The following is a 16851-nucleotide window of genomic DNA, read 5'->3' as shown; positions in this document are numbered from 1 at the left end:
CAGGTCCTGGGGCTTTCCTTACATCTTGAGTTTCCAGTAATTTATACACTTCCTGTACCTCCACTTTTATATCTTTCATCACCGGAACATTTCTAATCACTCCCTCCCCTTCCACAAGCTCCTTTTCTTTAGTGAAAACTGACTGGAAACGTTTGTTCATTACTTCTGCTTGCATTGCCGCATCCTTAATGACCTCTCCTTCTACTTTCAGTTTGGCGATTCCTTCCTTTTGTTTCAGTTTGCCATTAACAAATCTATAAAACAGTTTGGGTTCATCCTTGCATTTGTCAATTATACCTTTTTCAAAATTCCTTTCTTCTTCTCTACGTATTCTTGTGTATTCATTTCTTGTTCTTTTATATTCTTCCTTTGTTCTGTCGTTACCTCTCTTTCTCCAATTGTTCCATGCCTTATCTCTCTCTTTTTTTGCTATCATACACCTTCTATTAAACCACTCCTTTTTCCTGTTTTCTTTCCATCTTACTCTTGGTACAAATTTTTCCACACCCAAATTATAGAGGTCTAGAAAGATATCCCACTTCCTTTGTATCTCTCTTGTTTCTCTGAATTTTCTCCAATCCGCATTTTCAAAAAAGTTTCTCAATCCTGTAAAATTTGCTTTCCCAAAGTTGTATCTTCCCTGTCTATGAAGCTCGTCTCTTGGCTCGACGTTTCCTATTAACATCTGAAACTCAGTGACCACGTGATCACTTTTTCCCAAAGGACAGAGATATTCCAATGATTCTATTACATCAGGTTCTTTGGTGAACAGTAAATCTAACCTTGCTGGTGTGTCCTCACCTCGAAACCGTGTCTCTTCTTTGACCCATTGCGTCATCACATTATTCATTATTATATTTAGTAACATAATGCCCCACGAATCCTCCCCGCCTCCCGAGTACCATTCCTCCCAGTTCACCTCTTTGCAATTAAAGTCGCCCACCAAAATTATATTATTGCTTTTCTCAATTATTTTTTGCAAGTAGTGTGTGTGTGTGTGTGTGAGTGTGTTCTTACCTACCTAATTGTTCTTACCTAATTGTATCTTTACAGGAATGAGTCAAGCTCGTACTGTCCCGTGTCTTAAACCATATTTATCGTACATATCCTTAAATTTGTGAATTGTTTTGGCAAACACTATTTCATTCGATAGTGCATTCCATTGATCAATTGCTCTGTTTGGGAAACTGAATTTCCTTACGCCTTTATCACCTCTTTTCTTATGCAGTTTTTGCAGTGTCCTCTTGCTGATGCTTCTCTCCATATGTTAAGTAATCATTTATGTCTATTTTCTCCTTCCCTGATATGCACTTATATAGCATTATCATGTCACCTCTTTTCCTTTTCTCCTATAGTGTTGGTAGATTCAGTTTATTTAGTCTTTCTTCGTAGCTTAGGTCCCTTAAGCTTGGTATCCATCTTGTAGCGGCCCTTTGAACTTTTTCAATCTTGTCTATGTGTTTTTTGAGATGAGGACTCCAGACTACTGATGCATATTCCAGGGTTGGTCTAATGAATGATGTTATTATCCTTCTTAGCATGTCTTCATTTATGTACGTGAATGCTATTCTCATATTTGCAAGCAGTGTATACATGTTCCGTACCTTCTCGCTGATGTGGTCAGCCAGAGATAGTCTGTTATTGATAATCACACCTAGGTCCTTCTCTCTTTCTGATGTGTATAGGGTTTTATTTCCTAACTTATAATCCCAATCAGGTCTTTTTCCACTTTTACCAAACTTGATTACATGACACTTGTCCACATTGAATTCCATTTGCCATGTATTGCTCCATTCATGAAGTTTATTTAATTCTTCTTGTAGCTCTTTACAAAAGTCTGTGCTAGTAATTCTCCTTTGTATTTTTGCATCATCTGCAAACATATTCAGAGAGTTCTCATTTCCAGTGTTACTGTTTATATCATTTATATACACTAAAAACATGATTGGTGCCAGCACTGAACCCTGTGGTACTCCACTAGTCACTTCTTTCCATGATGAGTAGTTTCCTCTTAGTACTGTTCTCATTTCTCTTTTTATGAGAAAATCTTGCATCCAACAAAACAGTTTGCCTCAAATTCCTCCTGGATGGTACAGTTTCCATAAAAGTCTTTGGTGTGGTACTGTATCAAAAGCTTTCTTGAAATCTAAATAGATACTGTCCACCCATCCTTCTCTTTCCTGTATTGTGTTTGTTACTCTGTCATAGTAGCTCAACAGATTAGTAACACATGATTTTCCTTTTCTGAAACCAAACTGTCTTTCTGTTATCATACTGTGTTCTTCTAGATGATTTACCCAAGCTTTTCTTATAAACTTTTCTAATACCTTGCTTACAACACTGGTCAGTGATACCGGTCGGTAGTTGAGTGGATTTTGTCTATTTCCTTTCTTGAATAAGGGGACAATATTTGATTTTTTCCAAATATCAGGTAGTTTACCTTGACTCAAGGATTTCTTGAAAATTAAAAATTATGGTTTACTTAACTCCTTTGCACATTCTCGTAGTACCCAACATGAAATTTCATCAGGACCATTTGCTTTTCCTCTGTCTAATTTACTTAACTCCTCCTGTATTACTTTTTCTGCTATTTGTATATCTGGTAGTATGTGTGGACATGCATGTTCCACATAGTCCCTCTCAAAATTTTTTTCTTCTGTAAAAACTAATTGGAAATTCTTATTTAGTGCTTCACAAATATGTTTCTCTTGTGTATAAGTGATTCCCTCATCCGTAATGGATTGTATTATATCTTTTACTTTGGTTTTGCTTCTGATGTAGCTGTAAAACAGCTTTGGTTGATCACTACTTTTATTTATTATATCCTCCTCAAACTGTTTTTGGGCTTCCCTCCTTATTCTTGTATAATCGTTTCTTGCCTGTTTGTAATTATTATACGCCCTTTCACTATTGTGTCTTCTGTATCTATTCCATAACAAATCTCTTCTTTCTTTTGATTTTTTACATTCTGTATTGAACCATTTCTGTATTTTCTTATCTGCTTCTTTGTGCTGTGGGATGTACTTCTGGACTCCTATTTCATAAAATTCACAGAATTTTTTATATACAGCATTTAAATCTTGTCCTCTAAGCTCATTTTCCCAATCAACTTCTAAGAAATACTTCTTTAGGTCTTGATAATTTCCCTTTTTATAGTTTAGGCTCCTTTTGTAACTTTCATTGCTGTTAACTATGTCATATGCTATCCTGAAGTTGTAATTTAGTACTGCATGATCGCTTTTGCCGAGTGGAGGGTGATATAATAAACTGTCAATATCATTTTCTTGCTTGGTAAATATTAGATCTAGCACTGAAGGTACATCGAGTCCTCTTTTTCTGGTGGTTTCCCTCACATGTTGCGTTAGGAAAAACTCTTGCATGAGATCCAGGAGCTTTTGGTCCCAACAGCTTTCTTGGCTAATTATATCTAGAGTATTCCAATTTATATTTGTATTAAAATCTCCAGTTAGTATAATTCTTTCCGATTTCTCTTCCATTTTATGTAGTAATGATCTTAAACTTTGAATTGTACTCTCTGCCAGGTCCTCATATTCGTCTCTTTCCCATGTGTTTGATCTGGGTGGCATGTACAAATTGGCTACAATTACTTTCCCTTCAGATGTGTTTATCTCTACTGCAATCAGTTCTACTTGTGATTGTATATCTAGTTTTATTTCCTTGACTTTTAGATTTTTCTTAGTTAATATTATAATTCCTACTCCTTTTTTTTAATTTCTGTCTCTTCTCCATATATTGTATTCCTCTAAGTTTAGTATGTCATTGGATATCCTTGGTGTTAATTTTGTTTCAGTTAGGCATATTATTTGTGGTTCATTTTCTCTGACATAATCATTCATCTCTAGTAATTTAGATACCATTCCATCCACATTTGAGTACATCAACTTTATCATCTTGTTTATATACTTGTCATGACATGGTTTTACTACCTATCCCCAGGGGTAGTTATTTACAGAAAATTATTGAGAAAAGCAACACTATAACTTTAATGGTTGACTTTAATTGTAAAGAGGTGAACTGGGAGGAATGGGACTCAGGAGGCAGTGAAGATTCATGGGGCACTATATTATTAAATAAAACAATGAACAATGTGATGATGCAATGAGTCAAAGAAGAGACACTGTTCTGATGTAAGGACACACCAGCAAGATTAGACTTACTGTTTACCAAAGAATCTGATGTAACAGAATCTTTGAAATATCTGTGTCCTATAGGAAAAAGTGATCATGTGGTCATTGAGTTCCAGTTGATAATAGGAAACGTGGTGCCAAGAGATGAGCTTTATAGGCAGGGAAGATACAACTTTGGGAAAGGAAACTTTACAGGAGTGAGAAAATTTTTAAAAAATGCGGATTGGAGAAAATTCAGAGAAATGAGAGATACAGAGGAAGTGGGATATCTTTCTAGACCTCTATAATTCGTTGAGTGGAAAAAATTGGGCCAAGAGTATTGGGGAAAGAAAGCAGGAAAAAGGAGTGGTTTAATGGAAGGTGTATGATAGCAAAAAAATGAGAAAGGCATGGAAACTAGAGAAAGAGAGGTAATAATAGAACAAAGGAAGAATATAAAAAAACTAGAAATGAATACATAAGAATACATAGAGAGGAAGAAATGAATTTTGAACCCAAACTGTTTTATAGATTTGTCAATGGCAAACTGAAACAAAAGGAAGGAATCACCAAACTGAAAGTAGAAGGGGAGGTCTATAAAGATGCAACAATGCAAGCTGAAACAATGAACACATGTTTCCAATCAGTTTTCACTAATGAAAAGGAGTTTGTGGAAGGGGAGGGAGTGACTAGAAATGTAGCGATAAAAGATATAAAAGTGGAAGTACAGGAAGTGTATAAATTACTGGAAACTCAAGATGTAAGGAAAGCCCCAGGACCAGTTGGAATCTCTCATTGGGTACTGAAGGAATGCAGAGAACAACTGGCAGATAAGATTCACAGTTTAATTGTGTGTTCTCTGGAAGAGGGGAAAGTGCCTCAAGAATGGAAGAGGGTAAATGTGGTAACAATTTATAAGGGAGGAATCAGGGAAGAACCCCTGAATTATAGACCAGTTTCCCTAACCAGCATGGTCGCAAAATTGTGCGAGAGAATCCTAAAACATAGATGGATAAAATATTTGGAAGAGATTAATATTTTGGCTGAAAGTCAGTTTGGTTGCAGAAGTGGAAGGTCATGTGTTTCCAACTTGTTGAGCTTTTACTGAAGAGTGACTGATGTGCTACAGGAGAGGGACGGTTGGGTGGATTGTGTGTATTTAGATTTGGAAAAGGCCTTTGACAAGGTACCCCATAAGAGACTAATGTGGAAACTAGAGCATATAGGAGGATTGAAGTGGAAGCTCCTGGAATGGAAGAGAGACTTTTGAGAGACAGACAAATGAGGACAGTAATAAAGGATAGGATGTCAGGATGGAGGGAAGTAACAAGTGGAGTCCCACAGGATTCAGCATTGGTGCGAGTAATGTTCCTGATTTACGTAAATGATATGGAAGAGGGAGTGAACTGTTATGCAAGTCCGTTTGCTGATGATGCAAAGATCTTGAGGAAGGTAGAGGTTGAAGAGGATTGTAAAATGCTGCAGGAGGATCTGGTTAGGATACACGATTGGAGCCCGATGTGGGAAATGAATTTCAGCGCAAAGAAATGTAAAATATTGGAAATGGATAAAAGTACTAAGAGGCCATCACTGAATTATTTGATGGGTAATGAAGCAATCACAAAAGCAAGAGAAGAGAAAGATTTGGGAGTACTGGTCCAGGATAGTTTGTCACCTGAAAAACATATTAACAAGACAGTTAGAAACACATATAAACTCCTGACTAACATAAGAGTAGCATTTCATTATATGGATGATGAGATGATGAAAAAATTGATAATGGCCATGATCTGCCCCTGGTTAGAATATGCAGCAGTAGAGTGGTCCCCACACAAAAAGGAAGATATAAACAAGATTGAGAGAATACAAAGAACAGCAACCAAGATCGTCCCCAGTCTGGCAGATCTGTCGTACAGAGAGAGGCTGGAATGGCTGGATTTGCCTTCCTTAGAGAAAATGAGAATGAGGGGCGACAGATTGCAGTGTTCAGGACCATGATGGGAGTAGATAAAATTGACAGAGAAGATCTGTTTTTATGGGATAAGAGGGTAACAAGAGAACACAGAATGAAATTGAGGAAGCCAAGCTGCTTGAAGGATATCAAGAACTATAGTTCTCCTTATAGATGTATAAACCTGTGGAATAGCCTGGACAAAGAGATCTTCCAGTCTAAAAACTTAAACGAGTTTAAAGCTAAATTTGACTTATTGAGAAACAGAGACGGGACCCCACGAGCACAGCTCATTTCCTGTATATCCCAATTAGGTAAATACACACTCAAAATCCTTGTTGTACCATACAATACATTAATGTCATTAAAACAACACATCACAAACATTAAAGATAAATTAACACCAAGACTCAAAGCCTTAAGATCACTTGCCCATACAACATTTGGACACAACAAAGAAACCATCACCACAGTTTACAAACAATATATACAATCAGTGATGAATTACGCAAGCCCTGCTTGGGGGTCTAACCTCACTAAAATATACTACAACACTCTACAGACCATACAAAACAAGGCCCTAAAAATAATCACACGCTGCACAGGTATTACACCCAGAGATCACCTTACACCAAGAAACCAAAGTCCTCAAAGTCAAGGATCATCTAGACATGAGAGGCACGCAAAGTCTTGCTGGAGCCTCCACGAACCTACACCATCCACTACACTACATGGCAGCACATCCACACACACACCAAGGAACATCAAAACATCACCCAGCACTCAATATCATACACAAATACTGTCATTTCTCCCCCTTTGCCTGCCACAGACCAGCTTCCTGAAGCATATCCATACTCAGATCACTTGCCGCTCCATTCAGTCACTTAAAGACAACATGCAGCTGCATGCACAGCCTCCCGATATCCATCTTGCTGAATCCTACGTCCCTTGTGAGGACAGGGTCCACCTGGCCAGGCTGAGATATGGGCATCATCTAGCCCTCTTGAGTTATCAGAAGAGGCTGGATGACTCCGTCGCTGACGCCTGTCCAGAATGTAACACAGCACCCCATACTATTAAGCACATTATGGAAGACTTCATTGCACACAATCACCTGTGCCAACAACTCAACATACATTCCTTGAGAGCTCTGTGGGAAAGCCCAGTCCTGGCCATGACCTTCCTTAAGGACTTGGGGCTGTTCTGCCAGACTGCCTAGGGAACATTTACTACTGCTACTACTACTACTACTACTGCTACTACTACTACTACTACTACTACTCACTCACTCAGTCAGTCAGTCAGTCAGTCAGTCACTCACTCACTCACTCACTCACACACACACACTACAGGAGAGAAGGAAAAGAGGTGACATGATAATGCTATATAAGTGCATATCAGGGAAGGAGAAAATAGACATAAATGATTACTTAACCTATGGAGAAGCATCAGCAAGAGGACACTGCAAAAAACTGCATAAGAAGAGAGGTGATAAAGACGTAAGGAAATTCAGTTTCCCAAACAGAGCAATTGATCATTGGAATGCACTACCGAATGAAATAGTGTGTGCCAAAACAATTCGCAAATTTAAGGATATGTATGATAAATATGGTTTAAGACACGGGACAGTATGAGCTTGACTCATTCCTGTAAAGATACAATTAGGTAAGAACACACACACACACACACACACACACACACACACACACACACACACACACACACACACACACACACAGGAGACAATTGTGGGTGGGCAAGGGTGGGGTGGATGGAGAGGGAGACAACCAGGGGTGGGGGGAAGGGAGGGAGACATGCCTGGAAGTGCAGAGTATGGTGGGGGATGGAGGAGGGTTGGGGGGGAAGAAGAGAGAGAATGGAGGACCGGGAGAGCTTTTTTCAAACCTAGGGAGAGGGAAGGTGTTGGACTGGAGAGGCAGGATGTCAGACTAGCAAAGCAATGGACATTCAAATAGTTTGGATTGTGGGAATGTTCCCCTGTTTCTTGTGTTCGGTCTGGCGAAGTGCCGGTTATTGATGTGCCGGACAATGGGGTATGGGTGTTCTCTATAGAAAAAAAATAAAATAAAGATAAAGAAATGGTGAGTTGGTGACACCTGATTCACCACTGTGAAAGTGGGGTTCATGAAACATCTTCCAAGGGAAGCTCATCACGGAACCTTCACCCCGAATGAGCAGACATGACACTGATGACCTGAAGGAAATTGCAATGTTCTTGCAAAGCATTTTAATTAGAGCAATATACCCCTTTGCTCAGTGTTGGGGTTAATTCCTCCTGTCACCATTAAAATGCACGGGTGGTGTTGCAAGATGGCTGAAAGCTTCTTCCTCAGGGTGCCTCCAAAATGGAAGGGTAGAGTGAAAAATGAATGCAGTGAGCAAGATCATGCCTCAATGAAGTTAATTTTCTTTTTGCTTTGGCAATGAGACCTAGCTGAGCCAGGTGAGACTTACCTAAGCCAGTTAGTTAGCTGGAAATGATCCTTCTACTATCTCATAATGCTCATAATCCCTCAGTATTATGAAACTTTAGGGGCAGCTTTATATGATTTATATAACTTTGGTGGAATCTTATATCTCCATCTCTGTGGTTCTGTAACTATGTCAGAATGGTTTCCTAGCAGTTGCAAGAGCAGCTACAAGCTGACCTTCCTAGCTGCTGCAACAGCTGACTGGAGGACAGAAACAGAAATGTACTGTAGTGTGTTTGAATGATTCATCTGTATTTTTAATTCATTTTGTTTTAGTAAAATGAATTACAGAACATGTATTTAGAATGTTCTTTAAGCTTTATTATTGTTCGTTTTAGTAAAACCTGAATGCATTTTTCTGAAAGAACACAATGAAAGCACCACCATCCTACTAACAATATATACAGTTTGTCATACTAGGATTTTACGTACTTATAGATATGTACCTCAGTAGTTCCAACCAATGTTCCCTGTAGAGTGTCATACACACATCCTTAACCGTTAAAGGGCTGGATGCTTCCCTTAACTAAATATAATTTTGCAGTAGCTAGGATAAAACCTAAATGTGGGCCAGCCATCCTTTTTGGGTTAACTGAAACAGGTTGTAACCCTCAAAGGGTGCTGTGCTTTCCCCAGCTTAACAGATTATCCTGTTGTTATCATAATAAAATCCTATAGTGTTCCAGCCATCCTTTGGAGGTTAAAACATCACCTGTACTGCCATTAGTATCACCATTCTGTTTTTGTCCTGACTGACCCTCTTTTTCCCTTTCACCAACAACCCAGTCTTCCCGAGGGGGCTGAAGGAGAGTAAGTAATGTTATCTTGCCACAGCATCCTAACCTTCCCTGCAACCACAGGACATGCTCCCCTAGACATTATCCATTTCATATTATTACTTAATCCATTGGTGAAGCTGCATTAATATTTGACTGTAGAAAGAGTATGTTGCTCTTTAAGATTATGGTGAATTTGCTCTAAACCTGTCTGTGTTCAATTTAATAGTCTTCATGGAATTTAAAGCCTGCATGGCTGCATTAATAAATCTGTTGAATAACTTTAATCAGCCTTGCCTGATTTTGCCATGAGGTCATGATTAACATGACAACTTCAAAACTGAAATTTTTACAATGGTCTTGTTAATAATCTTAGGAATAGGTTTTGTTAATACTGTAATCACAGGAATGATGTCCAGGAAGTAATGTCCTTGATTTCAAGCTTCTTGCCCATAGACTTGTAGAACTTACTTAATATTCCTACTGCTGCTATCTAGAGTAAAGAGCCAACTATTGTCTGGGTTTTAATAAACATACTTTAGTATAAACAGGTATTATGAAATTTGTTGTTCAATACTGCTTTTAAAAATTACCCATCTGCATATACTTAATGACTATGATAAGATGCAACAGATGTAGAAATACATACAGTGTAGTATACAGAAGTATGCTTTAACAGTTGTGTAAGTATGTTTAATCTGCAAAAGTAAGTACTTTTGCATATCTTAAATTTGCTTGCAGTGTGCTGTAATGACAATCATACTATAGTCGCGGCGCATGACTCTGAGGTTGTCATTATCGTACCCTGGCAACCTATCATTCAAAAGTGCGTCCGATTTCGTATCATATCAGAGATCTCTCCAAGGCTGTCAGGGATATGGGTAGGGTGCTGTACAAGCTGCTCTAGGTCATTAAGGATACAAAAGATGTAGGCTTGTTCACCAGGTGGATCAGTGAAAGGAGAGGAGAGCCAAAGGTGGTGGTGAACATTGAAATCTCCTAGAATGGAGTTTTCAGAGAAAGGAGAAATGGATAGGATGTGTTCCATCGTAGAAGTAAGATAGTTGAAGAATTTTTGATAGTCAGTAGAATTAGGGGATAAATAAACAGCGCAGATATATTTAGTCAGAGAATGACAGGAAAGCCGAAGCCAGTGTATAGAGAATTCAGAAGAATCAAGTTCAGGAACATGAGAGCAAGATAAGTTGTTCCGTATATATACACAACAGCCACCTTTGGCTTTGAAATGAGTACAGAGAAAGTAGGAGGATACAGAGAAGGGTTTGCTGTCAGTTGCCTCAGACAGCTGAGTCTCAGTTAGAAAAAGAAGGTGAGGTTTAGAGGGGATAAGGTGGTGCTCAACAGAGCGAAAATTAGAGGAAAGGCCATGAATGTTGCAGAAATGAAGAAGAAGTGAGTCAGACAGTGGTTCCCGGCAGCTCAAGTCATCACCGGGAGAGAGGCGGAAGGTGGGGGCATTTATGGTCTCCCCCCCCGGGGACTCCGAGGCTGTGTGTTGTGTAGCCATGATTTTTATTTTTTTGAATTTTGGAAAAAGAAGTGTAATGTGTACTGTGCATGTAGTTTGGTGTAGATAGTTAGAGAAATTTGTATTGGAGAGCATGCTGGCCTACTCTCTGTGTTACTGAGACACTGAAAAGTTCAGCAAAGGAAAATGGTCAGGAACTAGTCCTGAGGGCTGATGAAATGGGAGCTCCAGCTCTCCCTGTCATCAGCTTTCCATCCACCTTGGGAGTATTGTCCTGCTCGACTGGTGTTACAGGGGAGGCCTCTACTTTCTTCCCAAGAGCTTGATGATGAATGTTGGATGGTACATTCAAGTTCTGAAAGATCATTTGTTATACTGTTTTGCTATTCATGGGTGCAACTTTTTCATGCACAATTCAGCTCCATGTCACAAGTCAAGAAAGGTAACAAAATGGCTTCAGGATAATCGGATTGAGGTCCTCAACTGGCCTAGCAACAGTCCGGATCTAAATCAGATAGAAAACTGCTGGGCAAAGATGAAGAAAATCATGGCAGAGAAGAAGACACCAAATCTGGACAGTCTCAAGACTGAACTGACAGATGTTTGGTGCAAAGAAATGTCCTTAGATTTCTTTAGAGATCTACGTGATTCCATGCCAAAATGCATCCAAGTGGTCCTGAAACACAAGAGAAGCATGATTTCATGTTAATGAATGGCATTTCATGAACAGACGTTGTGATATACTATGATTTCTGTGTTTTTTAATACCTTGTGGGGGGAGGTCATAAGTCAATTTGCGTTAGTTGTATATATATACATGTGGTAGGTGGGGATGCTCACCATCCACTCACTCGATATAGTGCTGTCTTGGGTGTCTGCCCTTTCCTCTCATCCATCCTTCCTCTTCTCTCTTTCTTTCCTTCACTCTTTCCTCTTTTTTCTGCCTATGAGTGACTTTACACTCCCTCTACTGTCTTTCTTTCCTTCATTCTTTCCTCTTCCTTCTCCCTGTGGGTAAGTCTATACCAAGTGATAAGCCAAATGGTCTCCTGTACACCAGGAAACCATTTACTACGCAGGGTGGTAACCATATAACCAAATTATGGTGGTTTATTGGGCAATTAAAGTGCTCCAGTCGGACTGAGCTTGTGTAGGTTTACATCCAAGGGATAGTTGGGGTTTATATATATACATATATATATATATAACGGCCATACCACGTTGAGTACACCGCTTCCCGTTCGATCAGCGAAGTTAAGCAACGTTGGGTCTGGTTAGTACTTGGATGGGTGACCGCCTGGGAACACCAGATGCTGTTGGCATAACGTTCTCCCTACGTGTCGAGTGGGGTTGGTGGAGGATTAGTGCCCGTCCCTGTAAAATAATTAACTCTAAGCCGTTGGCCACCCTGTTTGGGATACATGGCGTCTGGCAATGAATGAATGAAAAAATATATATGGAGCCTCTGTGGTACAGTGGTAGAGTGTGCGTTTCGCACACAGGTGAGCCAGGGTTCGCGCCCCGCCAGGGTAATAAACTTTGGGAGTGTTCACCCAGCCACGTACTACTTTGGCGGACACAAGGGGTGCTGTGGTTGAACCAGTGTTGCTTACTATAAAGTATGCTTGCACCCAGTCGGCATGCGCGGGCCAACTACACTTGGTTCACAGACTACTCACACATCCAAGCCACTACAACACTACCAGTACACTTACAAGCACTTCTAACCCTACATTCAATCTCTACCAGACCGCCTAAGCCACTTGGTAGAGATACATTGGCTGTATTGTCCCAACTTCGGTCAGGATAGGCTGGTCCTGCAGGGGGTACTCAAATGACTGATGATGATGATGATGATGATTATATATATATATATATATATATATATATATATATATATATACATTATTTCCTCATTTTTCGCGGGTTGCATGTTCCGCCAAAACCTCACAAAATGTGAAATGTCGAAGTGTGAAGTTAAGAATCAATGGGAAAAATAGAGGAGCGTTCCGGTGGGACATGTACCTACCCTATCAGAAAGTACTATAACACCAAACAGGCCCTACCCAAAATTAAATAAAGAGTGTTTACTAGTGCTAAAACATCATAACACAATAAACATGTACCTGAAAAAACATTAAAACTGTTATAAAGAGCTGCAACACCAAAAATCCTTACCAGAAATAAAGTGAAGACTGGCTTGAGTGGCAAGTGAAGGGGTGTTGAGGGTGGATGGGCTAGTTCCCGATGTCACTAACCACGGAAAAACTGCCCCTTTTCACCAGATTTTTAAATTTTCGACATCAAAGTCAGTCAACTAAACCTTGTCATTTTATATGCCCTCTTTGTCACTAAAAGGGAGAAATTATAACATTTTATTACTCACTGCTACAAGGAAGAGAGGCTGTAATACAGTCAAATACAGTAGAATCAAAAACTGGTGGGCTGAGTCTACCATCTCTGTATTGGGACGGTTATTATCCTTTCCTTCCTTAACCCCTTAACCGCGGGGCATCACTTTTGTGACCCTCGGGTGCATTGGATCATACCGCAGGGCATCACTTTTGCAATTCTGTGTTATTTTGAATTTGCCGGGCTTTGAAGTGGTTGCTTGTATCATCTGTCAGTACTGCCAGTGTCCAACAATAGTCAATGCTGCTATTGTCATCTGTACTCCCATCCATTGTTGACAATTTAGCCACTTCTCTCCATTCTTGACTCCCCTCCCTACCTCCCCTTCATTACCCTCTCCTCCCAGCTGCACTGCGCTATGCAAATCTTGCCTGGATTTTTCCACTCATTTCATCCATTGGAATGAGCCCTATGCCTTATTCTCATACAAAATAATATATATAAAAAAGAAAAAAGGTAATTGATAGTGCCATACACCTGGAATTGGTTAATTATCACCTGGCAACACCCCATGTGCACTCGTTTGCTAATTTTCCTTGTTTATTTCCCCTTGAAATATGCTGTATGGCCTGTTCTCATAATAAAAATATATATAAGAAAGAAATGGAGAAGCCTAAGTGATATTTACATTCACCTGGAACTACCTAATTTCCTGCCAATCATTTTTTCATTCATTCATTGCCAGACGCCATGTATCCCAAACGGGGTGGTCAAGGGCTTAGAGTTAATTGTTTTACAGGGAGGGGCACTAATCCTCCACCAACCCCACTTGACACGTTGGGATGCCAACAGCACCTGGTGTTCCAAGGCGGTCACCCATCCAAGTACTAACCAGACCCAACGTTGCTTAACTTCGCTGATCGGGCGGGAAGCGGTGTACTCAACGTGGCATAGCCGTTACGCCATGTATCCCAAACGGGGTGGCCTACGGCTTAGAGTTAATTGTTTTACAGGGAGGGGCACTAATCCTCCACCAACCCCACTTGACACGTAGGGAGAACGTTATGCCAACAGCATCTGGTGTTCCCAGGCAGTCACCCATCCAAGTACTAACCAGACCCAACGTTGCTTAACTTCGCTGATCGAACGGGAAGCGGTGTACTCAACGTGGCATGGCCGTTAATGTTGGCGGGTCTTCTGGTAGATCAGCAAAGCCTAATTTAATGAAATTTAAATCCTTAAACTGTTCCCTGCTCCAGTGGGGATTTGAACCTGGGTCCGTTAGAACGGCAGGCCACCTCTCTACCAATTGAGCCATGCCTCCCCCTCAAATCATTTCACAGCATATAAATTAGCAGCTGTCACCTTGCTGACGCTGTCAACCCTTGGTGGCCCAATATCCGCCTCATCATTCAGTTCAGTTTTGTCTCTTGAGATGAAAGCACGTAGCACTCGCGCCCCTCCATTTCCGCCGTTTCTAGAGGGCCCTGTGACCTCTACCTCTACTAAACCTCGTGTGGGAAGGGGTAAAGGACTAAGTGACTCTGCTGTGAAGTGTGAACTGGCTAATTTATCCATGATAATGATGGACAGTGACTACAATCTTTCTGGTGAATCGTGTGATAAGCCAGTGGAGGAAATGGTGATAAACTATGAGTGCTTCAGTGTCCCAAGTTCATCCTGGCTCCAAGGGAAAGGAGCCCTTAGTTACTGGAAGTGACAGTGTATAACATAATGTAAATAATATAGAAATGTAAATAATTACTAATATAAGAATATGAGTACAAATACTTGGAGTAATGACAGTGAAAGCTTTGCTCTCTACGCTAGTTCACTGAACGAAAAAGTTAATGCCTGGAGTAAAAATAAACTACTATTACTGAAGGAAACTTATGGATAAATACTGTATATATAAATATATATATATATATATATATATATATATATATATATATATATATGTGTGTGTGTGTAATAAAGTAATAGGAATATAAAGTGTGAGTGTGTTCATGAATAATAAATGACAGAATACCAGCGGGGAACGAGCGCAAGTGGGAAGCTCGTATGCGCTCGAAATTTTCATTGCTTCCACAGTGTTTTTTTTTTTTTTTTGGTGTATGGATTCCAAACTACTTGAAAATCATAGAATAGTGTTTCTAGTGATAAAATCAGGCTGTGGTAATCATATTACGGGGTGTCAGGAAGTGTAAAGTGGAGACTTCGTTACTCAACTTCAGAAGTCTCCACAAGTCCTACAGTAGTTGATGACGGCTTAACAAACATCCCAGGAGAAAGCTGAAGGTATGTGTCATATGCATAGTTAATTAAAATATTCTAGGGCTAATAACTGATTTCGGGCAAATATTTTTAAAAAGTCAGTCAGAGTGCGAAAATCCTCGTGGGACGCGCAAGGAGCGCAAAAACATCCCCGCGGTGTAGGGGTTAAATATCGATAAGCATTATTTTACATCCATTTCATGTATTTGTCCATCAAAACAGAAATAAATAGCGTTACGAGAAACATGTAACGATTCTTCATTAAGAAATAATAGAACAGCGTGGCTGAAGATCATACGTTATGATCATATACAATAACAAACTCATGTGTGTCTACTGTCCCTTTGGACCTGCCGTGTACTGTATTCACGGCATGGCTGAAGATCGTACGTTACAATCATAAACAATAACAAGCTCATGTGTGTCTACTGCCCTGTTGGACCTGATGTATAAAGATCATGGAAAACTGTTGCACAGAAAAATGAACAATGCCTAGACTGAGCATCGGTACTCATCATCTGCTGAGTGTTGGCTGCCAGCTGGGAGCGTCGAAGTGCGGGGAAATTAGCAGTGTAAAACAACTCGGAAAATTTTTTCTAGTGCAAAAAACGAGGCATCGAAGTAAAATGTGTCAAAATACAGGGAAATACCATATATATATATATATATATATATATATATATATATTTTATAAATACTGTATATATATATACAGTAAGCTCGCCCCGAACACGCTCGCAATTACATGCGGTAAGTGCTGGGATACATATAAGATAACGTAAGATTAAAGAACCATTACGAAAATATAAATTTACGCAAGAGAGGCCTATGAAAGGCCAAATCCTCATACATCAGTGCTGCATGCAGAGTTTGTTTTGATCACATGATCATGTGATTCGCTGTACTGCTTTTCCACAGTACTGTATTTGTAAGAAATATTTACATTACTGTTCTGGCATCTTTATGTGCAAGTTAAATTACTATTAAATAATGTTAAAGCAAGAAATAGTCTTACAACCAGTTTACCTGATAGGTGTTGGAATATTGCCTTTATTATTTGTTCGTTAAAGCTATGTTGTACTACTTTTCCAAAGTTCTGTATTTGTAAATTAAATATTTACTGTTCTGGTATGTACTTGTAAGTTATAGCACTTAAATAAAGTTAAAGCACTAAATAAACCCTTGTAACCAGTTAACCTGATTTATATGATTACCCATGATCAGCGGGTTCTGAGACAGTTCGCAGTTAAGTTAGTTCGCCGTCAGACAATTCCCCGTCAGAATATGGATGATTTCCCCTCGGGACAATTTGCACTCTGGACGATTTCCCGTCATTCTATAAATATACTTATTATTAATTAATCAATACTTTAATAACTACATT

At 39.6% G+C, this 16851-nt stretch overlaps 1 protein-coding gene, 2 non-coding genes and 1 pseudogene across 4 annotated transcripts in view; 2 read left to right on the top strand and 2 right to left on the bottom strand.

Moving 5' to 3' along the window:
* Positions 1–16851, top strand: part of LOC145415710 (calcium-dependent secretion activator-like) — a 495031-nt gene that overhangs the window by 423176 nt on the left and 55004 nt on the right. For both annotated transcript variants that reach the window (XM_080284934.1, XM_080284935.1), the window contains one exon: positions 9360–9383. In XM_080284934.1, the coding sequence (XP_080141060.1) occupies positions 9360–9383 (24 nt within the window). The remainder of the gene's footprint in view (positions 1–9359; positions 9384–16851) is intronic.
* Positions 12042–12160, top strand: LOC145415843 (5S ribosomal RNA). Its single transcript, XR_013900149.1, has one exon. It is a non-coding gene; the product is annotated as a 5S ribosomal RNA (ribosomal RNA).
* LOC145415786 (5S ribosomal RNA) lies at positions 14034–14152 on the bottom strand (annotated as a pseudogene).
* Positions 14256–14374, bottom strand: LOC145415856 (5S ribosomal RNA). Its single transcript, XR_013900160.1, has one exon. It is a non-coding gene; the product is annotated as a 5S ribosomal RNA (ribosomal RNA).

Source organism: Coenobita brevimanus, chromosome 103 (genome assembly GCF_032717465.1).
Source record: "Coenobita brevimanus isolate Jiangsu-jjx chromosome 103, ASM3271746v2, whole genome shotgun sequence".
In the NCBI taxonomy this organism is placed as follows: domain Eukaryota; kingdom Metazoa; phylum Arthropoda; class Malacostraca; order Decapoda; family Coenobitidae; genus Coenobita; species Coenobita brevimanus.
The sequence above is the reverse complement of the archived record's forward strand: the minus strand, read 5'-3'. Positions and strand labels throughout refer to the sequence as shown.